General features: G+C 49.3%; 8 protein-coding genes; 5 read left to right on the top strand and 3 right to left on the bottom strand.

Moving 5' to 3' along the window:
• Positions 1–1,968: 1,968 nt before the first annotated feature.
• FFUJ_00577 (multidrug transporter family protein) lies at positions 1,969–6,827 on the top strand (the record flags this gene model as incomplete). XM_023573138.1 has 5 exons in its annotated part: positions 1,969–2,283; positions 2,343–2,999; positions 3,047–4,931; positions 4,981–6,218; positions 6,270–6,827. The coding sequence occupies 5 exons, from the start codon at positions 1,969–1,971 to the stop codon at positions 6,825–6,827; spliced, it is 4,653 nt and encodes a 1,550-aa protein (XP_023424912.1).
• A 389-nt stretch (positions 6,828–7,216) lies between these two features.
• FFUJ_00578 (probable Arylsulfatase) lies at positions 7,217–8,940 on the bottom strand (the record flags this gene model as incomplete). XM_023573137.1 has 2 exons in its annotated part: positions 7,217–8,522; positions 8,576–8,940. 2 exons carry the CDS (start codon positions 8,938–8,940, stop codon positions 7,217–7,219), a joined length of 1,671 nt encoding a protein of 556 aa, XP_023424911.1.
• An 831-nt stretch (positions 8,941–9,771) lies between these two features.
• On the top strand, positions 9,772–11,551 carry FFUJ_00579 (RGT2-like protein; the record flags this gene model as incomplete). XM_023573136.1 has 5 exons in its annotated part: positions 9,772–10,269; positions 10,327–10,461; positions 10,509–10,680; positions 10,736–10,937; positions 10,993–11,551. The coding sequence occupies 5 exons, from the start codon at positions 9,772–9,774 to the stop codon at positions 11,549–11,551; spliced, it is 1,566 nt and encodes a 521-aa protein (XP_023424910.1).
• A 2,485-nt stretch (positions 11,552–14,036) lies between these two features.
• Positions 14,037–16,341, top strand: FFUJ_00580 (related to chromatin assembly complex, subunit p60; the record flags this gene model as incomplete). XM_023573135.1 has 4 exons in its annotated part: positions 14,037–14,259; positions 14,315–14,548; positions 14,605–15,694; positions 15,753–16,341. The coding sequence occupies 4 exons, from the start codon at positions 14,037–14,039 to the stop codon at positions 16,339–16,341; spliced, it is 2,136 nt and encodes a 711-aa protein (XP_023424909.1).
• A 379-nt stretch (positions 16,342–16,720) lies between these two features.
• Positions 16,721–17,635, bottom strand: FFUJ_00581 (uncharacterized protein; the record flags this gene model as incomplete). XM_023573134.1 has 2 exons in its annotated part: positions 16,721–17,509; positions 17,558–17,635. The coding sequence occupies 2 exons, from the start codon at positions 17,633–17,635 to the stop codon at positions 16,721–16,723; spliced, it is 867 nt and encodes a 288-aa protein (XP_023424908.1).
• Positions 17,636–19,430: 1,795 nt separating this feature from the next.
• On the top strand, positions 19,431–20,841 carry FFUJ_00582 (related to peroxisomal membrane protein pex13; the record flags this gene model as incomplete). XM_023573133.1 has 3 exons in its annotated part: positions 19,431–19,482; positions 19,596–20,072; positions 20,126–20,841. The coding sequence occupies 3 exons, from the start codon at positions 19,431–19,433 to the stop codon at positions 20,839–20,841; spliced, it is 1,245 nt and encodes a 414-aa protein (XP_023424907.1).
• Positions 20,842–21,660: 819 nt separating this feature from the next.
• Positions 21,661–24,081, bottom strand: FFUJ_00583 (related to A.brasilense nifR3 protein; the record flags this gene model as incomplete). XM_023573132.1 has 3 exons in its annotated part: positions 21,661–21,742; positions 21,819–23,720; positions 23,771–24,081. The coding sequence occupies 3 exons, from the start codon at positions 24,079–24,081 to the stop codon at positions 21,661–21,663; spliced, it is 2,295 nt and encodes a 764-aa protein (XP_023424906.1).
• Positions 24,082–24,941: 860 nt separating this feature from the next.
• Positions 24,942–26,465, top strand: FFUJ_00584 (related to KEL2-involved in cell fusion and morphogenesis; the record flags this gene model as incomplete). The annotated part of the gene is made up of 1 exon (XM_023573131.1): positions 24,942–26,465. One exon carries the CDS (start codon positions 24,942–24,944, stop codon positions 26,463–26,465), a length of 1,524 nt encoding a protein of 507 aa, XP_023425457.1.
• Between the last annotated feature and the right edge of the window lie 159 nt (positions 26,466–26,624).

Below are 26,624 nucleotides of genomic sequence, written 5' to 3'. Positions count from 1 at the left end.
TACACCGTACCCAGTTAGCCAGTCAAGCCGTCGTAGAGTAACCGTAACCCTGTACCGGTATAAACGGTTCGTGTGAAGTTCGGTGGCCGCCTAGCTGATCCCTACAGTTCGTAGCCAAGCAGTATGTAATGATCAGAAATCTCAAGCTACCGCAATTATCAAGGGCACAATCCTGGCATAGTGATGGACAATGCCGTACTTTCGGAATATTTGATTCCGACGTCTCACTCCAATGTTTTGTCAAATGCCCGATAGTATCAGACTCCAGATATTTTCTTACTACGTTGACTAGGTAGTCTATGTGTCTTAGATCTCGCTCGTATGGGTGCTTTCTACATCCTGCGCCAACCAATAATGCATGTCTCAGGAAACCATCTAGGCTTGGCTTGATGAGTCACGTCGCCGGAACTCTGAATGGGTGATGATATAGTTCAACAAGGGTCACAGCAGATGCCATCATGTTGATCATGAATTTTGGGCAATTGTCATTCTTCTATATAACATCCAGTTTTAAGAAAGACTATCCGTTGAAGCTGTCAGTATCTGACCTTGCCCGCTCTGAGATCGCATCTGTTGATTGGCTTTCTTGGAAGATGAAAAGGAAAACTCGTTTATACAATATACAATGTCTAATTCAATCGTATCTCTGTCTGTATAAGGCTCTCCGATGGGATGGATAAGACGGGATAGTATTGCCCGCTCGTTCAAGGTCCTTCCATAAACGGTTCGCCGGGCCCACCTTCCAGATGTCCACTGAATTTAGCGATCTCCGCACGGGCCAAACGTCCCGGGAACGGCATTCCCAACCCGCTGGGTGGACTTTGACTCTTCGTATTACACCACGCTCAGAATAAATTCTTTAGTTAATCGCCAACTACGATGCGAAAACATACTCAATCGAAACTTCCAAGGCAGCTGTGCATAGCACGTCATACTGCCTGGAATCGAAGTTAGTAGTCCAAGGCATCAATATTACTGCCTATCTCCGGACACAACCTCGCCAGATCCTCCTCATCAAATCTGTCGTTCAAGATGGTTGCTGATCGTACTGGCCCTTGTTAGTCTCCGCCAACCACATGAATGGTTTGTGGTGTTGATTGGCAGGCTCGAAAAGACCCTGCATTGTCACCTCTAGTGGCTGACGAGCGGTGACTGAACGATGCCGGCCTCATTTTGCTTAATGCAAGAGACACAAAAGAGGAGACTTGTCAAAAGATCTTGCCCGAGAGCCCCGGTGCTGGGTGATATGGGGAGTATCATGTACCTCCGTACTAGGAAGTACACTTGATAGCCGGATCCCTTTGATACCACACTATGGCATTCACTTTCTGCACATCATACCTTGCATTAGAAACGAACTATACTTTTTATGGGTCGCTGATGCCTCGCCGTGAAGAGTCATGGGCAACCTGATATCAAAGGAACTTTTTCAAATCTGCTAGGTTCCCAACAATGGACCTTTGTGAGATATCTCGCAATCAGATCCTTGCCCCCCTCTACCAACCCCCCAGACTATTTTCTCTCAACCCTGTTCGAGCGGTTCGTCGAAGCACTAAGACTAAACTCGATCAAAAAACCGCACCTCTTGATTATCTAACCGAATCTTTCTGACGTCTTGTTCCGTTGACTCAACCCACTCACCACGGATTTGAAGGGTCCCCGTCTTTTTTTACAAATCCTTGAAGCGGCATCAGCCAGCTTACATGCGTAAGGCGTGACTGATTTCGAATCTTTTTAAAACCTGTGCTGGAGTCCTTGTTTATCTTTCCCTTCTTTTCCCTCGTCATTTCGGAGCACGTCAAATGTATAGACTGTTTCTAGCCTGGCCCTTTTAAGATTTCACAACTCACTGAGTATAACCACCACAACAACCATACCAGAGGGTGACGACAAAAGTTATATTCTGGCGTTTTTCGCCATTGCTTCTCACGACTCTTCTTCAGCAGATCTGCCCAGGAAGCCTCAATCATGGGTGTGCCCAATAACATCGATGTGATCTTGACTGGCACAGGCCTTGTTGTTGTAGCATTGGCCACTACGCCTGCTCTAGCCACAGCTGTCACCCAACTACGGAAGCGCACTGCACGGGACAACTTCTATGAGGATGCTGATGGCAAGAGTACGCCTGAAAGCTTGGCCGCTTTCTCAAACCGTCTTCCCAAAGTTTTCATCCTTGCCTTGTCCGCTGTCGGTCTTGGAACATCGATTGCAATTTCAGTACTTCAATCGCTTTCGCAGTCAGACTCGCTTTTGCTTAAGAATTGGCTCATTGCTGGGGCATGGGTGAGTATTTGGAATGGAATGGCAATATGCAATGGTCACTGACGTTCTTATCTAAATAGGCTCTTATTCTTCTCCATGCCATCTCCTTGAGTGCCCATCATGCGCCTGTAAAGGTCCACGATCTTGGCCTGTGGCTTTTTGGGTCTTCTCTCATTGTTACCACCATTACTGTGCCCCAATTGATTAAGGAGGCTCAGTTTTTTACTCGAGACAACACAGTTGCTCTTGTTCTTCGTGCCGTGAATGTTGGTGCAGTCGTCTTCCTCTGCCTCTTCAGCGTGCTGCTTCCACGCCGACCTGATGTCTTCTTCAAAGACCAAAAAGTCGACGAGCAATGGACTGTTTCTGCTTTCAGCCGCTACACGTGGTCCTGGGTAGACCCCCTCCTTTCTTTCGCGGTCAAAAAGAATGATCTGGATGCCAGCGACGTCCCCCATGTAGACCGGACCCTGAGAGCTGCTGATTTGAAAGAGGACTGGCTCGCATCCAAACCTCAAGGCAGTCTCTTCCGCTCTCTGTTTTGGGCATATAAAGGTTCCTTTATGGTACAGCTCTCCCTTACTGTATTCCGCAACATCCTGGCCTTGTTACCTTTCTGGACTATGTTGCGTGTGATCAACATCCTCGAACAGCGCGATGTAGGACTATCCGGAGCATCCAACTTGGAGCTCTGGATTCTGATTTTTACGATGGCTGGCTTTAACCTCTTAGATGCTGTAAGTGCTTCATATAAACATTTTTGTCGTATACTGATGTGTCAAAGTGGGTTGAAGGATGGGTGTTCTGGTACTCATTTGCCAGCATTGCTCTCCCTATCCGGTCGCAATTGTCAACACTGATCTTCGAAAAGTCGCTTCGACGCAAGAACGTCAAGTCTGCAGATAAGTCAAAAGAGTCAGATGAGCCGCAGGACCAAGCGGAAGACAAGAAAAATGAAGAAGATGCCGATGATGGCACAAGTGTGTTGAAGTCTCGACAAGCAATCGTCAACCTTGTTGGTGTCGATGCGTTGCGAATCTCGAACTTCACGGGTTTCCAGTTCCTGATTATCAACAGCGTCTTCAAACTGCTATTTTTCTCATTCTTTTTGGTTCGCTTGATTGGATGGATTCCTTTCACAGCTGGTCTTATAGCTTGGGGTCTTACCCTTCCCGCTAACACCTACTTCTCTCGAGAATTGCTGTCCAGATCGGATAAGTTGATGAAGCTCCGCGATGAGAAGTTAGCTGTGGTCAACGAAGCTCTTCTTGGAATGAGACAGATCAAGTTCGCTGCCCTAGAGAGTCGCTGGGAAAAGCGCATCTTGGCTATGCGAGAGAGGGAACTGAAGACCTTATGGGGACTTTTTGTTGTCGATACCGGTCTCTTTGGATGCTGGGTCGTCAGCCCAATTTTGCTTGCTGCGACATCCCTTGCCGTCTATGCTGTTATGAACGGTCAACTTTTGCCCTCTGTTGCCTTCGTTAGCATTGGAATTTTTAAGGCTTTGGAAGTCTCGCTCGGTGTGCTACCGGAACTCATTACGATGGGAGTTGACACGTTTGTCTCCTTGAAGCGAATCCAAACGTATCTCAATGGTCCCGAGATGAAGAATACGCTTTCCGAAGGCACAGATGTGGCTTTCGAAGACGCATCTATTGCCTGGCCCGAAGATGACGAAACACCCGATGAGGATAGGTTCATCCTGAGAAGTCTCAACATAAGATTCCCCGCTGGTGAACTTTCGGTGATTTCTGGAAAGACCGGTACAGGAAAGAGTTTACTTCTTTCTGCCATTCTTGGTGAAACTGATGTATTGGAGGGTTCTGTATATGTGCCTAACACCATCGCCCCAGAAGAGCGTCGCGATGCCCAAGCAAACCTCGGCGACTGGATCATTCCTGGATCTATCGCTTATGTTGGCCAAACTCCTTGGCTCGAGAGCGCATCTCTGCGTGATAACATCTTGTTTGGACTCCCTTTTGTCGAGGAACGCTACAACCAGGTCGTTGATGTGTGCGCTCTTAAGAAGGATCTGCAGATTTTGACAGATGGCGACAAAACGGAGCTCGGTGCAAACGGCATCAATCTGTCTGGCGGTCAGAAATGGCGCGTCACTTTGGCTCGGGCCATTTACTCACGAGCCGATATCTTAGTAATGGACGACGTCTTTAGTGCTGTCGATGCACATGTGGGCCGCCATATCTTTGAGAAGTGTGTCACGGGCGATATTTGCAAGGGACGTACTCGAATCCTCGTCACTCACCACGTTGCTTTGGTGCAGTCGAAGGCCAAGTATATAGTGGAGCTTGGTGAAGGTGTTGCTCTGCATGCTGGTTTGATTTCTGACTTTATCAAGGATGGGACCCTGGAGGAGATTCGCCAGCACGAAGAGACTGCGCAGCAAGCTTCTGAAGACGAGACTACGGATTCCTCAACGGCAGTCAATTCCGAGGAAGCATCCATCACAGGCCCAGCTGAGAATGATGAGAATAGCACGCTGCAGAAAGTGCCCTCCAAGAACGCTAAGCAGTTCATACAGGAAGAAGTTCGGGAAAGGGGTGTCGTCAAGAAGCATGTCTATCTGACCTATCTGCAAGACAGTGGCGGCGTTGTCCTTTGGAGTATTTGTGCACTTGTTTTTCTTGGATATGAAATTGGCATTCTTGGTGAGCATTATAAATCTATGGTCAAGTTTACCGCTAATATTGATGTCAGGTCGAGCATGGTGGCTTCGAATTTGGACCGGTGATGTCGACGAAAGTATTTCAGTTGGCAGCATCCAGCAGCAACATGGCCACGCCTCAGTATTTTCACTCCAGCATTTCCCGTACTCCTCTGCGCCCGAGTTCAGGGCTAGTGGAACTCACTACGATTTGAAGTACTACCTATGGATCTACATTGCCATTTCCAGTGCTACCGCAATTGTTGGCACATTCAGGTTCTTCTGGGCTTATTTCCTTGCTATCAAAGCGAGCCGATCACTCTTTGAAAAGATGCTGTTTACTGTCCTACATACTCCTCTCAGATGGCTCGACACTGTTCCCGTCGGCAGAATTCTGAATCGATTCTCCTCCGACTTCAACATCATCGATAACCGTATCACTATGGACTGGACTCAGTTCATCTCTAACTTGCTATCCCTGATCGGTGTCTGTGTGGCCGCCTTCTTCGCGTCCGGCATCGTGATCCCCTTGGCTATAGTTCTTCTTGGGCTCGGTATCCTACTGGGTAATAGGTATCTTTATGGCGCGCGACCACTAAAACGACTCGAGAGTAACTGCAAGTCTCCGGTCTTCGAGCTCTTCAACGCAGCTCTTGCGGGTGTGTCGACAATCCGAGGCTACAAGAAGACACAGGTCTATATTGACAGGATGTATGAGAAGCTTGACTCGTGGAGCATCATCACCTCTTACATGTGGCTTGTGAATCGCTGGATGGGTCTACGTATGGGTCTTATTGGTACATTGTTCTCGACTATTGTCGGAATAATTGTTATTGTGAGCCCTAGTATGGACGCTGCTTTGGCCGGTTTCACCTTGTCTTTTGCCATGGATTTTGCCGAGAGTATCCTCTGGACCATTCGAAACTATGCTGGTATGGAACTGAATATGAACTCAACCGAGCGAGTTGTCGAATACACCGAACTTGAGACCGAGTCGCTTGAGGGAGAGAAGCCTTCTGCCGCGTGGCCTACTTCCGGAACTATGGAGATTAAGGATCTCGAGGTTTCATACGCCCCTGAACTCCCACCAGTACTCAGGGGGATCTCCTTTGATGTCAAGAATAACGAAAGAGTCGGTGTTGTGGGGCGTACGGGTGCTGGAAAGTCATCTCTGACTCTCGCCTTATTCCGATTTTTGGAGGCCCGTTCTGGTAGCGTCACCATCGACGGCCTGGACATTTCCAAAATTGACCTGCATAGCTTACGATCTCGCCTAGCCATCATTCCTCAGGTATGTGTATTCGCTTTTAGTTTTACTGCATGAAGACTGACATCTTCTCAGGATCCTGTGCTTTTCTCAGGAACAATCAGATCCAACCTTGACCCATTTGAGGACAATACAGATGATGAGCTTCGCGAGTCACTGGGTCGTGTTCATCTTGTCGACTCACAGCCAGTGACACCTACTAATGAGCCCGCCTCTGCGGCAACCTCGACACTTGCTGCCAAGAATACGAACATCTTCCGAGATCTATCAAGCCCAATCTCTGAATCTGGCGGCAACCTATCTCAGGGCCAAAGACAACTGCTCTGCCTCGCTCGTGCCATTGTGGCACGTCCTAAGATCATGGTACTTGACGAGGCCACATCCGCCGTCGACATGGCTACCGATGCCCTTATTCAGCGCAGCATTCGAGAGGAGTTTACAGACAGCACACTCATCGTCATTGCGCATCGTCTGAGCACCATTGCCGATTTTGATCGCATCCTCGTCCTTTCAGACGGTCAGGTTGCAGAGTTTGGAACTCCCAAGGAGCTTTGGCAACAAGAGGGTGTGTTTCGTGACATGTGTGAGAGCAGTGGAGAGAAGGAAAAGTTGAAACAAACGATATTTGGCTAGATGATGAAAAGAGTTTAGGACCTCGATCCTAAACAATAAAAGTACTGAATTTAGTATAGCCTTAGTATGCCCTTAGATTGGTTATCTTTTGCGCCGTGGTCTTGTTTCCTGAGGCAAGGGTATCAGTAGAGAAATCACACGATATGCATGTCGCGAATTTTGAGAGAGTGCGCTTGAATTTTGAGACGAGTCATTGATGGCAAGGAAGATTATACACCAAGAAACATTTCTATTCTCTTCAGAGTATATAGCTCGCCGTCACACAAGTTTACGTCAGAACATTTGTCACAGAATAACATAGGGATCAACAAAGGAACCTGCAACCATATGCCTAAAATGTGATGATGTACTAATCCTCGCGAGACAAGCAACCGACATTTGTTGAAGCCTTAAATCTTGGTGACACCGAATTCATGCCCTGGGTCAAACATTCCTGTTTCTGAGTAGTAGATCTCCCATAAATCGATCAGACGATCCATGATCTCAGGGTTATCGTCAGCGAGATCGTGCAACTCGCCGGGGTCGTTCTTCAGGTTGTATAGCTCCCATTTGTCCTTTCCCCTTGGTGCGGTCATATATAAAGCCTTCCAGTGACCCTCCCTGATGGCTCGGAGACCAAACAGCTCCCAACCAGTGATCTCCTTCTCCTCATCGTGAAAAGTGGGGGATTGATCTTCAAGATGCGGCACCCATGAGGAACCCCTGACGGGGAACACTTCTCTGCCTCGGAATTTGCTTCCTGGTAAGGGGACACCAGCCAAGTCAAGGACTGTTGGCAGAATATCCATCACTGTACAGAACGAGTCGGTATGCGATCCGCCAGCCTTCGAGAAAGGAGGGTATCGAACAAGGCATGGACATCTAATACCGCCTTCGGTGATCCAAGTCTTGAAACCCCTAGAGGGCGCCATTGACGCGCATGCCCACTCAGGACCATACCAGATATAAGAGTCTGCCATTCCCATATTGTCAATCGAGTTGTTATAGTATTTGTTGATGATCCTTGGGACACTACCAACACTGCCCATCATGGGAACAGCTTCGAGCATAGCCCCTTCAGCACCGTTGTCCGACATGAAGAGGACAAAGGTATTGTCTAATTCTTCAACAGAGTCGAGATAGTCCACCACGCGGCCGATATTAACGTCTATGAGATCTACCATAGCAGCATAGACTTCCATCTTCCTCGCCGACTCAGCCTTCTCCGTGGGCGACATCTTGTCCCACAGTTCGACTGTCATAGGTGCTGGCTCCGTGTCTTCAGAGATAAGTCCCAGTTTAACGAGATTCGCCAACCTTCGTTTGCGCAAGGCTGCTGGCCCTTCGTCGTAGATACCCCTATATTTCTCGATTGTCTCGCGGGGCGCCTGTAGAGGCCAATGAGGTGCTGTGAAGGGCAGATACGCAAAGAATGGCTGTTCAATGTCTTTGCGATCTTTTAGGTAGTCGATCAACTTTTCAGAAAAGGTAGTTGTCGAGTAAAAGTCTTTGGGGATATCTTTTGGGTCTTTTCGATCCAAGAATCTGTCGTCTTGCATCCAGAACTTGCCGGCGTTCATAGGTGTGAAGAACCCGTGCGCTGGGTCGTCAAGTTGTGGTTCATAGTTGTAGTGATTACAGCACCCTGATAAGAAGACATAGCTGTTGTCGAAACCTCTTGCGTGAGGTGAGGTCTCATTCGTCGTTCCGAGGTGCCTAGCGACAACATTTAGTCATGGACTGAGGCTGTCAAGTTACTCTCAACCTACCATTTTCCAGACATAATGGTATGATAACCAGCATCTTGAAGAATCTCACTGAGCGCAGCAACACGAAAGTTGAGGTACCCCTCGTAGCCAGGCCTGTTCTTATACTTATCCATGAACCTCGCCATGTGCTCTGTCATCTGGCCCAGGCCCGCAATGTGGTTGTCCGTTCCGGAGAACAGCATGCTCCTAGTTGGAGAGCATGCTGAAGCCGTATGGAAATTGGTCAGTCGCACACCAGTCTGCGACAGACGGTCGAGATTCGGAGTCGCTATCTCGGAGCCAAAGCATCCGAGGTCACTGTAGCCCAGGTCATCGGCGACGATGACGAGAAAGTTGGGTTGCTTGCGGGTTGGAATGGAACCCATATTGAGCTTTAAGAACTGGCTATAGATTATGGGGTAGATGAGACAGCCCTGGCAGAGCAATAGAGAGAATTTCTGATAATTGTTTACATTTCGTTTCTCAATCCGGGGCTATCTACCTTATTAACTGTTTATGGAGAGCTCATTGGAGTGTGGAGTTGACAGGATCTAGCTATTACACACTTGATAATGGAGGGTGCTTGAGGTCCACTTAAGTCCGTCTATCCGCGTCTTCTCCGTCCATCTATCCCAAAAGGAGGATGTATCTACCTTTACAAATGCTTAAACAGAAATATCTATAACTCCCATAGGCCGAGCATAAAGCATCAGCCACTGGCCCAAATGAGAGGAGCCCCAGAGGCCCTCAACACGCAGTACTGAACTAATCGGCCCCACTCCGAACGTCTTCCGTCTCCGTCTTTACCCGTCATCTCCGTTCCGGCATACACGGACCCGTCTATCCGCGTCGCCAAAACAACCTATCGAACTCCCCGAAATGCGGGGAACCCCTAGCACGCCATTGACTTTACCAGAGATGGGCGACTATCGAGTTCCGGGTTCAGTTAACCGAAGCTGATACCACAGCCATGCCTTTGGAAGACACTTACACTCGTCAATGATGCCCGTCCAACATCAAGAATACTATCCAAAGCCATGTTCCATCGCGTCCTAGATCATCTCGCGTGATCGAGTCCAGTTCTGACGAAAAGAAGCTTCAATTTATGGACACAATCGGTAGCCATGTATAAATATGAGCATGTATAGTCTTCGGAAACCAAGAGTTGCATCCAGGCCAGCAACTTGATGATCCGAGACTCCGAGCAACAAGCAAATATGGCGCCTCCCAAACGCACCCGCGGGCTCCTTGCCTGCTTCAACGGCCGCCTCATCTATGCTTGTGGCATAATTGCCCTGTCGCAGCTCAACTTCGGCATGGACCAGGCTGCCTTCAGCAACACTCAGGCCATGCCTTTCTTCAAGAGACAGTTCGGAACCTTTGATGAAGCCACTGGTGCATACGTTCTCGAGACTGTCTTCCTATCCCTCTTGAACAGTATACAGTTTATTGGTTTTGTGTTTGGCCTCGTTCTTGGCAACCTCTTCAGCCGTCGCTTTGGCCGCCGTCTGGCAATGTTTCTCATGTGTTTCTGGGCTTTGATATCCGGAATCATCTTGATTACGTCCAAGACCCCAACTCAAGCAATCACTGGTCGTACTATTACGTATGTCTACATCGGAATGGAGCTCGCCTTAGTCCCCGTTCTGCAATCAGAACTTGTTCCTGCAGAGGCTCGCGGCTTTGTCGTTGGCACTTATCAGTCTGGTCTTTTGGTTCTTCTGAGACCCCTTTTCCTTCATGGTGTTTTTTTTCGCTAATGGCTGGTCTAGTTTGGTAGCCTCATCATGTCCATCATCTGTCGAGGTACCAGCGACATCAAGGGGCATGCTTCCTGGAGGATCCCCTATGGCCTTTTCTTCGTGATTCCTTCTATCCTCGCAGTAGCTGTCTGGTGGATCCCTGAGGTATGAGAACTACCATGATGGCTACCGAATCTCTCTAATTCTTCCAGTCTCCCCGTTGGCTATTGACCCGAGATCGCCAGGAGGATGCTCTCAACTCCCTCCGACTACTTCGACAAGGGGCATACACCGAAGACGAGATCGAGCACGAATTTCGAGAAATGCAGAATGCCCTCAACAACACTGTTAAAAAGGGCAGTTTTATGGGCATGTGGCGAGGAAGTAAGCTAACACCAATTACCAATATCTGGGATATGACATTTACTGACGACCTCAGCGAATCTCAAACGAACTTTAATCACAATCGGAGTCAACATCTTTCTTCAACTCACGGGTCAGAACTTTGCGTCCAAATATGGCACAATCTTTATACAAAGTCTGAACTCGGTCAATCCTTTTGTTATGTCATGCATCAACTCTGCGCTCAACATTGTTGCTGTCTTCTTGACACAGTTCTTGTCTGATAAGACAGGACGAGTGTGAGTTTTACCTGAGTACTCACTCGTAACAACATCAACTGACATGATCCGACAGTCCCTTGATGATAGCCGGAGCAGTCCTTCAGACAGCCAGTCTTATGACCATGGGTGGGCTCGGAACTGTCAAGAACCCCTCGCAGAGCATCCGGTCTGCCATCGTTGCGACCGTGACCCTCTTCGGCGTCGGATTTTCGCTGGGATGGGCGCCTCTCTCACACGTTGTAGCCGCAGAGATCCCCACGACCGGACTACGCGATCTCACATATGCTGTGGGTGCGGTCTTCAACATTGTCATTCAATGGGCTGTTGCTTTCAGTATTCCCTACCTCATTGACCAATCGCATGCTGGCCTTGGGTCTAAAGTCGGCTTCATATTCGGAGTGACTTCGTTCATGGCGACGTTATTCTCGTGGCTCTGTATCCCTGAGTGTGGAGGCAAGACTCTGGAAGAAATTGATGAGCTATTCACTCGAGGAGTTCCTATTCGCAAATTCCGTACAATCAAAGTTTCAGTGGATACAGAAGCTTCGGATGGTGGCGATGATCTCACGAAACCCGGCAAGGGCAATGTGTCACAAGACAACACATACTCTTTAGGCGTTGACGAAGGCTAGGTAGAGTCACAGATATTCTTAACAATGGGCACAGTCGGGTGCATGGCTAGTGGATGCACCCAGGGCAATTTTCTACGAGAGCCAAATTGACAAGTCAACTCAAATCAATAATGTTAACTTTCTTGATTATGCACAGCATAGGGGGGAACCACTTACTCCATACTCCATAGCATGAAGCAGTCATCCTCGTTTTTTGGCCAATCTTATGCGCCGTGAAAAGGCTAAGTAACTACCTGCCTTGGTGAACATACCTAGAACGGAGTACTCTGTACTGCTGGTGAATCATGGGTGCCCGAGATAAGGGCATCTGGCTACTACGGTGGCTGGTTGGCTGAGGCAGATGCCGACATTACACTCATCAAGCAAGCCGCTGCTGGGTTTCGAGATGCCGCCACGCTGCCTATTCAGGGAGGTGTTGGTGAGCTTATTGACCCAAAGTTTTATGTCTCAAACTTAATCCTATACATAAATAGACGATCCTATCATACAGCTCAAGGCAAAGATAACATTAACGGCACAGACGGGTAGCGAGATTATAGGCCCATTCCCCAACCCCAATAGCCATGGCTACCAAGAATTCAGTCAAATCGTATAATAATACTCTGGAACACGAACACTTATATCTACGGAGTAGCAGAACGGATATCCATGGTTGTCATGGACATCCATGCCACCCTTCTGTAGCCGGAATCTTGAGAGCTGAAAAAAGCTCGTCTGGTCTCCATAGTGATTGAGGTCAGGCCATTGGAAGCGATGCAGATGATCAAAACGAGCAATGTGATTCGCTAGTTGAGCCTGAATGTCTTGTTCCCCGTGAGACTTTTCCCCACTTGCTAGCACCTTGAGTCCCAAGTCATTGCGATAACTCACTGCTAAGGTAGTAGTGGTCAGCTCGTCACAAGTCGTTTGTTTACATTACATGGGTACATGTTTAAGAATATGGTTGCCTTTCCAAGAGAGGCAGCAGCATTAAATAGGATATTCATACATAAAGCCATATATGAATTATACAAGTCGGTAAAGAAACCAACCGGGATTGAGCCTTTGCTTGACATGAGCCTCTGCCAACAGTGGCGGCTGGTTCTCGGATCCAATGTTTCCACATACATCATTATATCCATCCAATGCCAACGTGAACTTTGATACATGCCGAGTAACAGACCCAAAGAGGCATTAAACTTTTTGTTTCTGGTCCTTTTGGTTTTGGGTACCTATTCTGAACTCATCCCCTTTCAGGGCTGATGAGCTTTGGCCCCCATGTTGTTTGGTGCTACTTGGCCCGTCTCAGTTGTCATCAGCACCTGACAGAACCGTCCATAGAACCCCAGTAGAGTCCCTGGTACACGATGCAGCCGCTCTGACAAACACTTTATTAACTGCGCTGACGAGAGGCCTAAAAATTACTCGGCAATAGGCACCATGATACTCGGCAGAGTCGACTAATTCCTTCCATTGGTTTAGCGCTTGGCTTTCGGCGCAACTGTCTTGGACCTCCACCACTGATGATGGAACCCACTGCTACTCCGTACAGCACAGCTTAAAACAAGATCTTGTCCTGACAGAGGTGCGTTGTCCCCTCTTGACATGCATCAATCCATGGATTGGATGCTGTTCCTCATTGGATCCAGATCCTCCATTTGATCCATCGCCCATGTGTGTGATCGCCCGCGCGTCCGCCGCAACTCATTAACCTCTACTAGGTAAAACTATCCAATGCGTCCACCTACAGCACAGCGCCTTGCATATTTTAGTTAGTCCCGTCGACTGAGGTTGGTGACACGCCTGAAGACACGCCAAAACGCCCTGTGCCTCGTGCCTTGCTCCTCGTGGTCGCGAGTGTAAGAAAGTGACAGTCGCGGTGACATTGGCAGTGACAGTGACAGCAAAGTGATGCGAGCCCCGTTTCTGTTTCTGTGTCTGTTTCTGTTTCTTGGAGGTATCGCCGGAATAAACCTCTAGGCTCCTCTTTTCCAACCATTCACTTTCCCTTCGTTTCCCCTTCTTCCCGTTCCTTTTTATTTCTCAGATCCAATAAATCACCAACCCTAAACTTCGACTTCCCATCTCTGTTGTTCTCTGTAGGTAGCTCCTAGTTATCTACTGTAGGTACTGTGCAGCTTGCCTTGGCGTCTAATCAAAGGCTTTCAAAGGTCCACACCAGCTCCAGCCTGGAGCTCTAGACTACCTTACTCTCCACCATCAAACTCACCCATTGTTACTCTACTTTTGGCACTACCGTGCCAATTCCCATCACTGCCGATAACCTCGAACAATTATCCAGAGTTCACCCTCGCCTTCTTTTCTTCTTTGCATATCCACTCTGGGTTCGCGTCATCTCCTCACCCTCGACCGTTGATCTCGTTCGTATTCGAGCGTGGGAGCCACAGAGCTCTTCAGTCTCTTCTCCCACAGCCTCAAAAGGGCGTCTCCCTACCTCACCTATGCAGCTTCCACCCCCGTTTGATCACCTAAACATATCAACACGATGAAAGCTGCTCCTCTAATCATCAATTGGCACGACCAGAATGCCCCCGTTTACTCCGCACACTTCGAGCCGTCTGGAAAGGGACGTTTAGCCACGGCTGGTGGTGATAATCATATCAGAATATGGAGGGTTCTGGTTGACGGGGAGGACCGCAAGGTCGAGTACCTTTCAACCCTTTCAAAGCACAACCAAGCTGTTAATGTTGTTCGTTGGGCGCCCAAGGGTAAGCCTCTCCTGTCCGCATTCACAATTTCCTCTGCTCACAGCTTCTTTTTCAGGCGAGCTTCTAGCCTCTGCTGGCGACGATGGCAATGTGATCCTCTGGGTACCAAGCGAAACACCCCAAACAGCCTTCGGCTCCGATGCCCCGGAAGATAAAGAGTCTTGGAGGGCAAAGCATATGTGTCGTTCTAGTGGCGCGGAGATCTATGACTTAGCCTGGTCTCCTGACGGAGTGTACTTCATCATCGGCAGTATGGATAACATAGCACGAATCTACAACGCTCAGACAGGTCAGCAAACGACTCTCAACGACTCGATAACCGTCAGCTTCTAACACAGAAAACAGGAACACTCGTGCGCCAGATCGCTGAGCACAGCCATTATGTGCAGGGCGTCACATGGGATCCCCTCAACGAGTACATCGCGACGCAGTCCTCCGATCGATCAGTTCATATCTACTCTCTAAAAACCAAGGATGGGCAATACACCCTTAGCGTAGACGACAAGACTCCTCGACTTGCCAGCCATATCAAGGCCGATCTTCCCCCTCGGCGAATCTCCTCGAGCAGTCCTGCTCCTCCCGACTTTGGCCATCGCTCTTCGCTTGCTGTCCTCGATTCTGCGCCTTCTATCGGATCCCCTGTGCCATCTGCACCCGGCACGCCTACTTCTTTCGCGCTTCCCATGAACCCTCCCAGCGTCGTTAGCCATAGCCGTCGATCTTCGTTCTCTTCTCGTCGATCTGTATCGCCAGCGCCATCTATGCCTCTGCCAGCCGTCATGCCTATGGACCCCTCTCCAAAACCATCGTCAACGTTGAGCAGTGGGTTGGGAATGAAGAATGCGAACCTCTATGCCAATGAGACGCTCACTTCCTTTTTTCGACGACTCACATTTACGCCAGATGGCAGCTTGCTATTAACCCCATCGGGACAGTACCAAAATCAACACCAGGCTGAACGAGACGCGAAACCTACTTATGAAGTGATTAACACAGTCTACATTTACACGCGTGGTGGTATCAACAAGCCTCCAATAGCGCATTTGCCGGGTCACAAGAAGCCCTCGGTAGTGGTAAAATGTTCTCCAATATTCTACACACTACGACAGTCTCCTCCTGTCACGCGCAATATAACCATTGACACATCATCCTCAGAGGAGCCTATTCCATCCCTTCCAGAACCTCTGTCGAAGCCATCCCCAGCTCCTTCTGTCATGGATCCCCCTCCGCCACCCTCAACCTCATCAGACGCAAAGACATCGGGTTCGGATTCGGCTTCGGCTACACCAGGTCCAAAGCCTGCCTTTTCCCTGCCTTATCGCATGGTCTACGCAGTGGCTACACAAGACTCGATCCTACTTTACGATACTCAGCAAAAGACCCCTATCTGTGTTGTCAGCAATCTTCATTGCGCCACCTTTACTGATCTTGCATGGTATGCTGGAGTTCCTATCACCTATCAACCGTGTAGATTGACTAACAAAAACTACTAGGTCAAGCGATGGTCTGACTTTAATGATCTCGTCCTCTGATGGTTTCTGCTCAACACTATCCTTTACGGCTGGAGAGCTGGGTGAAGTCTATAAGGGTGAAGTCGGTCCGCCCAAGTCGCAAACAGGGACCTCGTCTAATCAAAGCACTCCCATGCCTACCCCAACGACCGCGTTTGCTCCACCTTCACCCTTTCCCAACGGCTCGCATCACCACCATCGCAACTCGGCGAGCTCTTTTACTGCCCCTTCGCCCCCGCAGTCAGCTTCCATTCTTTCTCAACGTCCCTCGTCTCCTGCGAGATCGAATTCGACGTCGTCAATTGCGACCATAACTACACAGGCCAGCACTGTGCCCGCAGCCGGTGTAGTCACCAATCCACCTCTGATTTCTGGCAATGTTCCAGGCATTGCAGCAGCAAATTCTGGCAAGGTGACTGGTGTTCCGCTCACAACACCTCCTGAGACTCCTCGAAGTACCACAGGCAGTGTTGCGGGCACTAAACGCGACGCCAGTGAAGGCGAAAAGGAAGACAGCAAGGAGCCCAAGAAGAGGCGAATTGCTCCCACGCTGGTGGAGCCCAAAAGTTAGGCTTCAAGACGAGCTGAAAGGGAGCACAGTACTACTAGTTCAAAAGTATGGTTTTTCTTCGACGATTCTGCAGTAGCAGGGATGGATGTGATTCGGTCTTCGCAAACATGTGGATCCGCGATTTAGCAAGCATGGGATGGCGTTTGATGAGTCTGGTTGAAACGGATTGATTTACATGGGATTATGGCGAGGTAGTTGCCCTGGCCAGTCTACGGGATATGAGCTCTGCCAGATATTAAGGTAGACGAGCGATACAGCCATACACTGGGATGGGAAAATGGGAATGGGGCACAAGCCTAGCTAGGTATTATGTAGTCTACACAATAAATTTTGATAGTCTGTTAAGACACTGCGCATGTCTGTTTCCCCTTATGGAGTGTCATTTCAGCACTGGCTTCCAACCTGGACGCTGGATGAATTTATCAACGCCCTCATCTCGAAGAATATCAGCTCCTAGCCGTCCTGTTAATACACTACGCTCATGATCTGGCCCCCGGACGTAGAATGGGTATGACAAGCGTTCGTTGTCGCTCTGTTTATTTTTAGTCTCAGTACGGTCTTCGAGTTTCCAAACTGAGCGGTTCTTGACTCTTTCTTCCACAAACCCGCAAGCCGGGCGATCAAGTGAAAGATACCATCGTCGTTGATGTACACTACCAATGGTGTTGGAAGCCCCTGGATATGCATTTGTTCTGCGGACCTCTTCATCTTCAACCTCACGTATCTCACGCTCCATGGCGGGAAGGTCGTCTGTGTTGGTACCCGCATCAGTGTTTGAAGGGACATCCTCACTCGCATCACCCTCACTGTCCTCACCACTCGTCTCAGGTTGCGTCTCCGCCTGGGCATGACGGCGTCGTCGTTTCCGAGGTGTTTTTCCGCTCCTTACTCTACCAGTCACATCTTCTGACTTAGTTAAACGAAGGTTCAGGACATATGGATCTGGTAAGCGCGATCCATGCAGTCGAATACGGATCTTGCGGCTCTGAAAAGCGGCGTGTAGAAGAGCTTGCTGTGTTGGCGAGGTTGATGGATCTGGTGAGGACGTTGGAGAGGATGGATCAGCTGTTGGGGCATGCTTGCTTTGACAGGGGAGGATGCTATATGTTCCCGTGTCCCAAATGAGAAGTGATCCGGTTGAGGCTGAGGCAGTCTCTATAAGATGATTCTATGCAAACATTAATTCTTTTCTTCTATAAGGAGCAAGATTCCATACCCATAGGCAGTGAATTCGCGTCTCTGTTGCGTTTCGATTCAACCGAATACTCTGAGGGTCGCCCGGGACTCCATACATGATCGCCCAGCTGGCGCTACTGGTCTCGTTGATCTGAAGACGAAGGTCATAGTGCGTGCCAGCAATTGGGTGATCATGTTGATGAATGACGAAATGAGCACCTGCAGAGCTTCCAAAGTTTTCAGTATATAGTGAGGTGTACGACGATATCGATAGTGGCGATTGGGTTAATATATGTCTCGAGAGATGAGCTTTGAAATGCGAGAGATGGTCCTCTACAGTGGCTGATCCAGACTCTATGTCAGCAGCTGTGGGTGGTTGTGAGGGCGACAGTGAGTCGAGAGTCCATTCGAGATTTCTTCTTTTTATAAATGGATTAGAGATGAAGCCAGGACTTGGTGGTCGCTTTCCAACCATGATGTATGTTGTGTTGTTTGTTGTTATAGTTGAGTTTCCATTGACTCATGATTGGCCCTCGATAGCTCTTCTTTAGGTAGTTCAAGAAGCTAGTTTGGGTAATTGTTTTCATTATGTTTCAGAACTCGGTTTGAAATCTAGAACAAGCTTCCTAGATTTGGTGTTTATTTTCCGTAGCTGTATTTAGGTACTATATAATACTTTCATCATATAATGTTCCATATAGTAGCCCGAATGTGACAATATATGATAAATCTTGGTAAGATGAAGACATTCGCAATAGGAGCAACTAGCTCTTCAGGCCAGAAGCACTATAATACAAAAAGGTATCACGAGTGATTAAGACAGACAGTAAAGGTATAAGAGGCCCACGTATATCTTTATACACTCATGATGGGTTGATTTGATAGTTTGTTCGTTTATTCTGTTCCCATCATATTGGATGCCATAGGGTAGGTGAGTTGACAGGATGGCGGCTGAGATTGACGTAAGGTTGGGTAAATAAATCACTAGTCCCTGGAGCCGATTGTCTGTGGCGAAACCGGAAAGCATCAGCGTCACATGGAAACTTACCTACCTATGGCCGGCAACAACGGCCAACGGAAAACGGTTTGATTGCAGTGACAGGCGATAAAAGGAGCATCAATTGATGTCTCAACTAGCATTCACGAGCTATTGCACCTGAAGAAATTGGATGCAATACTCGTATGTAAACTCATCAACGAAATGCCCAAGTATAGGTAGGTACCAGTATCAGATCATCAAACATCATCAAAACCTCAAGAGGCAAGCGACCCTTTTCACGAGTCGTATTGCCTCAAAGAGGTAAGAACGAAGAGACTCGGCGGGGCCTAGTCTGCCGAGGTCTGGCTTCTGGTTCGGTCCCATTCGCCCCCGGATTTTTCTTCCCTTTTAAACTTGAATGCGCCTGCCCCCAAGTCTAGTAGCCTAGGTTAAGTGAGGTCCCACTAATTTTTATCTCTAATCAACTCCATCTTTCTCGGCTTTTCGTCTGCGACAATCTCGTCTCCCTCCTCCTTCTCATCACCTCCACGCCCACGCCCGTCACCATCGCCAATTTTTGCGCGTCTTCAATTCTTGAGAGATAGCGACCCTCTCAGTCTTATCAGATCTCGGTATCGGCGGCTCTTTTCCCCGTATCCCGAGGCAACTCCGTTGTCCCCGCGCGCCGCGGTTACGCTAACTGGGGCTGCTGCATATAATCACGGAGTCAGTCTCCGATTTTGCGTCCGGTACACTTTCCGAGGTCCACCACCAAACGTCACGAGGAGTGGCCAACGACCAAGACAACTCTGCTTTACTAGGAGGCTCAACAACTAGCCCATTCGATTTCTGACACTGTGATACCGTTTGTCGGTACTCCATTGTCCGAACCCGGCTTTTGAACCCTTCCTCCTTGCGATAACAAGACAATATCATGGCCTCTCCACCCAAGCCCTGGGAGCAGCCTGGCGCGGCTGCGACTGCTGGTAAGTCGCATTCACCAATTCCTCTCTCTTACTATCTCCTTTTCCATGTCTTCTACCAGTCACCTTTCCCTGACTGCCCGCATTAAAGCGCCTTCCTACTCACTATACTATAGCAACATCGCCTATCTCGCCGTCAGTTGCACCCGGAACTACAACATCGATCACCGATTCGTCTTCTGCCCCTCCGCTTCCTAATCGACCTTCTTCTCTCACATCAACGGTCAATCAGAACGCTGCCAATTACAGCAGGATGAATTCCTCCCCGTATAGCTCAATGGGTGGCGCCTACTCATCACCCTATTCCAGCCCCTACTCGCGATTTGGCATGGGCGGTATGGGCGGCATGAGTGGCTATGGTAGCATGTATGGCGGAGGTTACGGTGGCTATGGAGGAGGCATGTATGGTGGCATGGGCGGTGGCATGTACGGCGGTGGCATGGGAATGCCTGGCGACCAAAACAGCTTGACCAACACCTTCAACAATAGTACTCAGGCTACCTTCCAAATGCTCGAGGGCATTGTCACGGCCTTTGGAGGCTTCGCTCAGATGCTTGAGAGTACCTACATGGCTACTCACTCCAGCTTCTTCGGTAAGTTTGTCAGTGTGATGGTTCAGGACAGATAGTCAACTAACAGTTCTTAGCCATGGTCTCTGTCGCTGAGCAATTTGGTAATTTGAGGGATACTCTGGGCTCTGTGCTGGGCATCTTCACATTGATGCGCTGGATTCGTACATTGATTGCCAAGCTTACTGGTCGGCCGCCGCCTGCCGATGCGACTGCCCTCACACCAGCTGCATTTGCACGCTTTGAAGGCCGGAGCGTTGGACCAGATGGTAACCCACTTCCTGCGAAGGCCAGCAAGAAGCCCCTACTCTTCTTTGTCCTGGCCGCCTTTGGTATTCCTTACCTAATGTCAAAGATGATCAGGACGCTTGCTGCCTCACAAGAGCAGGAGCAGAAGCGTCTTCAGGCCCAGGCAATGGAATCACAGCAGCCGGTCGACCCCGCTAAGCTTGAGTTTTGCCGACTCACCTTCGACTTCCTCCCTCAGCCGAACACAGGCATGGAGCTCGAGGCAAGAAAGGGTGACCTCGTTGCCGTCCTAAGTAAAAACGATCCCTCCGGTAATCCCAGCGAATGGTGGCAGTGCCGATCCCGCGACGGCCGCCAAGGCTATCTTCCATCTACCTACCTCGAAGTCATCAAGCGCCCGGCACAAGAGCCCAAGAAGATCAAGGCCGCGCCCAGCGAGAGCAGCCGCACAAACTCCCTAACCAGCTCGATTGTCCGCCCCGAGGATGGGAAGAGCGAGTATGCCTCTGCCGACGGCATGCAGAGGAGCCACTTCTACTCATAGAATGGTGTCAACCACATTGAAAGCGTTGATAATCACATAAAGACGGCAGTTGTATGATTCTGTCTTGGATATTGCAAGGGTGCATTGGTGATTGGATTACAAAAGTCATCTCGGAGTTGTTGGGCGGGTTTCACACACATATTGTATTAGTTCCTAGCGTTCGAATGGTTTCGTCATGTCTTGCGATACCTGGGGAAGCATAACTCCCGCAAAGATACATCTATATATTTTCATATTTTCACTTGTTAAGTAATTGACTGAACTCGAATGGCGTTTCTTTGGTATGAGATTGTTTGGCGTCAATGCTCGTGCCTCAACTTTGATCGAGCATATGTAAATCCTAGAGGACTCGGCATAAATTCATGAACAACGTAGGTAGATCTTCGAAACAATAACAGCAGCAAAATTCAAGACAAGCCGGGGTTTCAAATCCGGGAGTACTAAATTTTTGGACGTCTGGGAGACCATCGCTAATGTTATCATTCACAGTACTGCTCAATAACATGGTTATCTCGTAACAGTTTGCACCGAGTCGAAATACACTTGCAGTTGTTCTCTGCACATATTTCTGATCGATACTAGATCAGACTTCTCCGTTATGACACAAGTTTCGGGTTCACATCCCCGTTTCCCCCTGCAGATAGGACCTCCTCGGACTGTCATAAAGACATCAGTCATCCATGCTTTGTGGTTATCTCTGCCCAGATTCCTAGATAGCAAATACGCGCACCAAAAATCGACATTTTTCGCCTCAAACAATTCTTCACAAGTACCTTCTGCGCCGCTCGCCTGTTTAATGCTTTGTTGTTTTATCGTTGTTTAACCCTCAGCCTCGTACGCGTTGGACTTGTGCTTGGGCTGGAACTTGAACGTAGGGTGGACGGGGCCAAGGAACATCTCGCTGTGAATAGCCAGTTAGTATAGGGGCCTAAGAAAGCAAATCCGCTGTATATTGCATCCCAACAGGATAGACATACCTGATTTTGATCCAGTCCCTGAAGTTGTTGGACGCCATAAGCGTTTCCATCTCATCTCTCCCCTCGTACTTAGGAGGTCGGTCATTAAGGCAAGGGGGGAGATACTCCAACAAACCAATAGGGACGTAGCGGTGCGTAAAACTGAGCCATTCGAGAAGGAAACGGCGCGTGAATCCAATGCCGAGTTCATCAGAACCCCAGGCGTCAAGGCCGTAACGCACAAACTTCTCGATGTAGCGGAGACGCTCGCTAGATGACTTATCGAGGTACTGGCACTTCTCAATCTCCTCAAAGAGCCAAGGCTTGATGAGGGCTCCACGGCCAATCATGACGGTATCAACACGAGCCTTCTCAATGTGCTCATAGTACTCGGTGTGCGAGTAGCAGTCACCGTTGCCGAGGAAGTACATGCGGCCATCCTTGGCGTTAGGGAGGCTGCTGGCATCGGGTTCAGCGATGGTGTCAGTCAGGCTGTCCTTCTGCTTGTTGTAAGTCTTGATGAGCGCGGCACACTCGCTGATGTAGCCCCAATCGGCCTTCTTGGTGTATCGCTGCTCACGGCTGCGTCCATGAAGCGTCAGGGCCGCACATCCAGGAGCACCAAGTCGTTCTCGGTGCTCTCGGGCACCAAAAGCCAGTTTTCCGATAAGCTGAGTGGCTGTAGGACGGGAGTTTCGGATACCAGTGCGGATCTTGGCAGTGATAGGGACCTCCCCTGACACAGCGTTCATACCTCGAATCATACGTTCCAACTTGCCTGAGTTTTCGAGAAGCGCCGATCCACCGCCAGATTTGAAGACCATATCAATCGGACAACCGCAGTTCAAATCGATGAGGCGAAGGTGAGGGCAATAACGATTCAGGACGTCAGCAGCCTTGGTAACGACCCAGTGGTTGTTTCCAGAGATCTGGGCACCGAACTTGATATCCTTGGAGTGGTCGTAGTCATCAAAGATGGGGACAGAGCCTGGGTTAAACTTGGGAGGTGAGAGCTCTGACTCATGAACCTTTAGAAGTGTCCAGTCAGCCTTCGTTCCCTGGATGAGAGGCATACTCAATGCCATCTCCGAGTATGTGAGCTGGGCTCCAAGCTCAACGCAGAGTCGACGGAAGGGCAAGTTTCCTTGGGTGGTGAGGGGTGCCAGGGTTGGGGTCTCTGGGCCAAAATAGAGACGGCGCTTCTCAGAAGGCTTAAAGGGGGGGTCAATGAAGCGGGCGCGTAGATCTTCGATGCCCTCGGTGGACTGATTCTTGCGACGATTCATAAACTCCTCACTCAGCTTGGCTTCGTTATTGAGCCAAGTGATGTATTGGTCAGATCGTTTAAAGTCGGTCCGCTTGCGGTTGAGGTCAATCTTCTTATCCATGCTGACGACGTTGAAAATAGCAGGTCGCTGCTCCTCGGACCCTTCATCTTTAGGCTCACCGTTCTCGCCGCTATCTGCTGAAGTGCTTGTGAGTACCAACTCTTTTCGGCCGTCCTCATGCTCGATTTCCTTCATGTGGCTCTTAACAAAGCGGCACTTCCAGCCTGAGGGGCAGTGGCCATGAGCCTCGAACACTGGGCATTTGCCTTCGAAAGTCTCAACATCACCTCGGCGGCCTTCCTCAAGATACTTTCGAATATCATGGCAGAGTCTGCATCGATCACCAAACTTGCATTCTCTGGGAGAAAACTCGGGATAGAACGCGCGACTGTTGCAAAGACGAAAGGCGTCGTCAAATTTGCCAAAATCGCGTTCTGTGTTCTGTCCCTTCTTCTTCTTTTCTTTTCTGCCCTTGCCTGGCTTTCGATCGCCATTCTCAGCATTTCCTTCAGCAGTACCGCGTGCCTCAGCTGCGTCATCGTCATTCACAGCATCTTGGGACGCATCTTTCTGAGTTGACATGTCAACAAGATACCTTTGACTTGTCAGTGTGTCTCTAGAACGGGTCTACGGTGGGCTTCTCACTCTTTCTTGATAGGAGCAACTCCCTTGCTGCGTCCGTCAACGTACTCAGTCTTGGAGTCCGACTGTGGTCTCGGGACCTCATTCTCCTTGTCACCATTTGAGGATTGCTGGTTCTCCTTGGGAGCTCGTGCATCGTGCAAATCTTCTCCTGGAACAGACTGAGACGGGATCGAATCGTTAACCTTAACTCTCTTCGAAGCCCGCTCTTCATCCTTTGTCGAGGTTGTAATATTGCTGGCATCCGCTGCAAGTTCTGCGTGCGCATTGCCTGGGGAGACGCCACCCATCTGAGCGTCGTGTTGCTCACTCATTGCAGGAACGGCTGAGAATGGTCAGTCTCTGGGGACAATGCATGTGTTGAGAGAAAATTATGAGTTCATGAATTCGCTGTGAAGAATACGTAAAAGATTTATGAGGGGAGTGAGTGAGTGTAAGAGAGGAAAAGAGAGAAAGGCAGGAACGGAAGGAGAGAAATGCAAATGTTTTTCTCGGTGTTACAGTGCGTGAGGAAAAGTGCCTTACCTCTTGCACTGCTATACACAAATTAAGAGGTGATTGTTTTTTGACAGTGCTCGTTCGGTGCCAGCTGATGAAAAGATCAGTCGTTAAAACCGAGTTCGACTTTCAAGTGCATACTGTACCTAGGGAAAAAACCTCGATTGTTGGTGTAACTAAAACTGCACTAAGTTCCCCTAGACCTACTCCGTATTTCTAGGCCTTATGTGCTATGAGGTCAGTGAGAGGTCGAATGTATCAGGTACGTTAGACGCCTGAGAGCCTCATCTCCGCACTTGGTCACAGGGGCCGGGCTCGCTAAAAAGTGTTCCAGAATCAACGACAACAAAGCTAGGAGGTACTCAGGTACTTCGACTCAGGACGACTGGACCTATGCTCAACTCAACCCCAGCTCCAACGTTGCACGATCCCTACCCTTCGACATCATTTACATACTATCCCATCACCGGCTCGCCTGCCCCTCCCTTCACTTTGCGCCGTTGGCAAATCGCCGATTGACTTTGGCTTCAGCTGCCTGCTTTTAATTGCATATTGTTCGTTCCTTTTTGCCCGCTTCTCTGCTCTCACTCATTCCACCTTGCCCCCACCTCGAACGGTTCAAGTCTCAAGCTCAACGTTTTGTCTAGGAAGGCAATGAAGAAGAACCTACGCAGTCATGGCGGATCCGAGGAGGTCCCCCGATAAGTCACATCTCAAGGCGAAGAGCATTCAACAACAGCAACAACGATCACCTGCTCCAGCTCCAGCTCCCACAACCACACGGCCGACCTTTGTTGACGACGATTCCGACGATGATGATGAGTCTAGCGATCAGATGCCCCTACCCAGAAGCCATACACCAGGTCATCTTGCCAGCAAAAGCATACAAGCAAATCGTCGAAAGCCTTCCGATCTTTCTATCCGGCAGCGCTCTCAATCCGCATCACAGACCGCCCCGCAAGGAGCTTCCACCTCGAGACCAGCCCACAAACCACCACATTCAATCTCAACAAGCGCTGGCGATGCCTCAAGTGAGGGAGATCGACATAATCGGCGACCAACCGCTTCACGATCGACATCCGCCATAACGAGCCGAACGACTGCACAAGCGACCGCTCGGTATGCATCGCATAGATCTCGGATATCACAAGACGAGTACACTGCGTTTCCGTCGCTTCCAGATCCCCGGACGGCCCCAAAAGTCGACGTGGCTCCAGCATCTGGCATGTACTGGTCCAAGGCACCCGTGTCGGGCGCTCCTCACACCTCATTACGAGCACACACAACAACAATCATTGGCTCGAACGTTTATGTATTCGGCGGCTGTGACTCGAGAACATGCTTCAATGATCTCTACGTGCTGGATGCCGATTCTTTCCATTGGTCTATACCTTATGTCGTTGGTGATATACCTGTTCCTCTGAGAGCCATGACATGTACTGCCGTAGGCAAGAAACTCATCGTGTTTGGCGGAGGTGACGGCCCGGAGTACTATAACGATGTCTATGTCCTGGATACAACAAACTTCCGGTGGACAAAGCCCCGTATCATAGGAGATAAGATGCCATCGAAGCGGAGAGCGCATACTGCCTGTTTATACAAGAATGGTATATACGTGTTCGGCGGCGGCGATGGGGTCCGGGCTCTAAATGATATATGGCGGTTAGATGTTGCCGATGTCAACAAAATGTCATGGCGGTTAGTGTCAAGTTCAGATAAGTCAAGTCCTGGGTCAAAAGACTATCGTCCCAAGGCAAGGGGCTACCACACTGCCAACATGGTGGGCAGCAAACTCATCATATTTGGAGGCTCTGATGGCGGCGAATGTTTCGACGATGTATGGGTTTACGACGTTGACGCCCAGTTATGGAGAGCAGTCCCTATCCCCGTTGCTTTCCGCCGTTTATCACATACGGCCACAATAGTCGGCTCCTATCTTTTTGTCATTGGAGGCCACGACGGAAGCGAATACTCGAATGATGTGCTGCTTTTGAACCTGGTTACAATGACATGGGATAGACGCCGGGTATACGGCAAAGCACCTTCGGGTCGTGGCTATCACGGGACAGTGCTATATGATAGCCGTCTCATTGTCATTGGAGGTTTCGATGGAAGCGAGGTGTATGGCGATGTTATGCTATTAGAGCTAGCTGTGCATGCATACTATTCGCAAATTAGCCATTTTACCATCGAGGTTTAGAGATATGAGCTAATACAGCTCCTTGGGATATATTAGTGTGTTTGATCATCAGTTTGTTGTTCTGGGATGGTAAATGGACCATTCAAAAGAGGGCTAGCAGGGAGTCGGTGGTGCAGATCTTTGTTAACTTAGTCTAAGAAAAATGAGATGCTGGGTCAT

The sequence above is a fragment of the Fusarium fujikuroi genome, chromosome FFUJ_chr01 (genome assembly GCF_900079805.1).
Source record: "Fusarium fujikuroi IMI 58289 draft genome, chromosome FFUJ_chr01".
Taxonomy (NCBI): domain Eukaryota; kingdom Fungi; phylum Ascomycota; class Sordariomycetes; order Hypocreales; family Nectriaceae; genus Fusarium; species Fusarium fujikuroi.
This window is presented reverse-complemented; position numbering and strand designations above follow the sequence as displayed.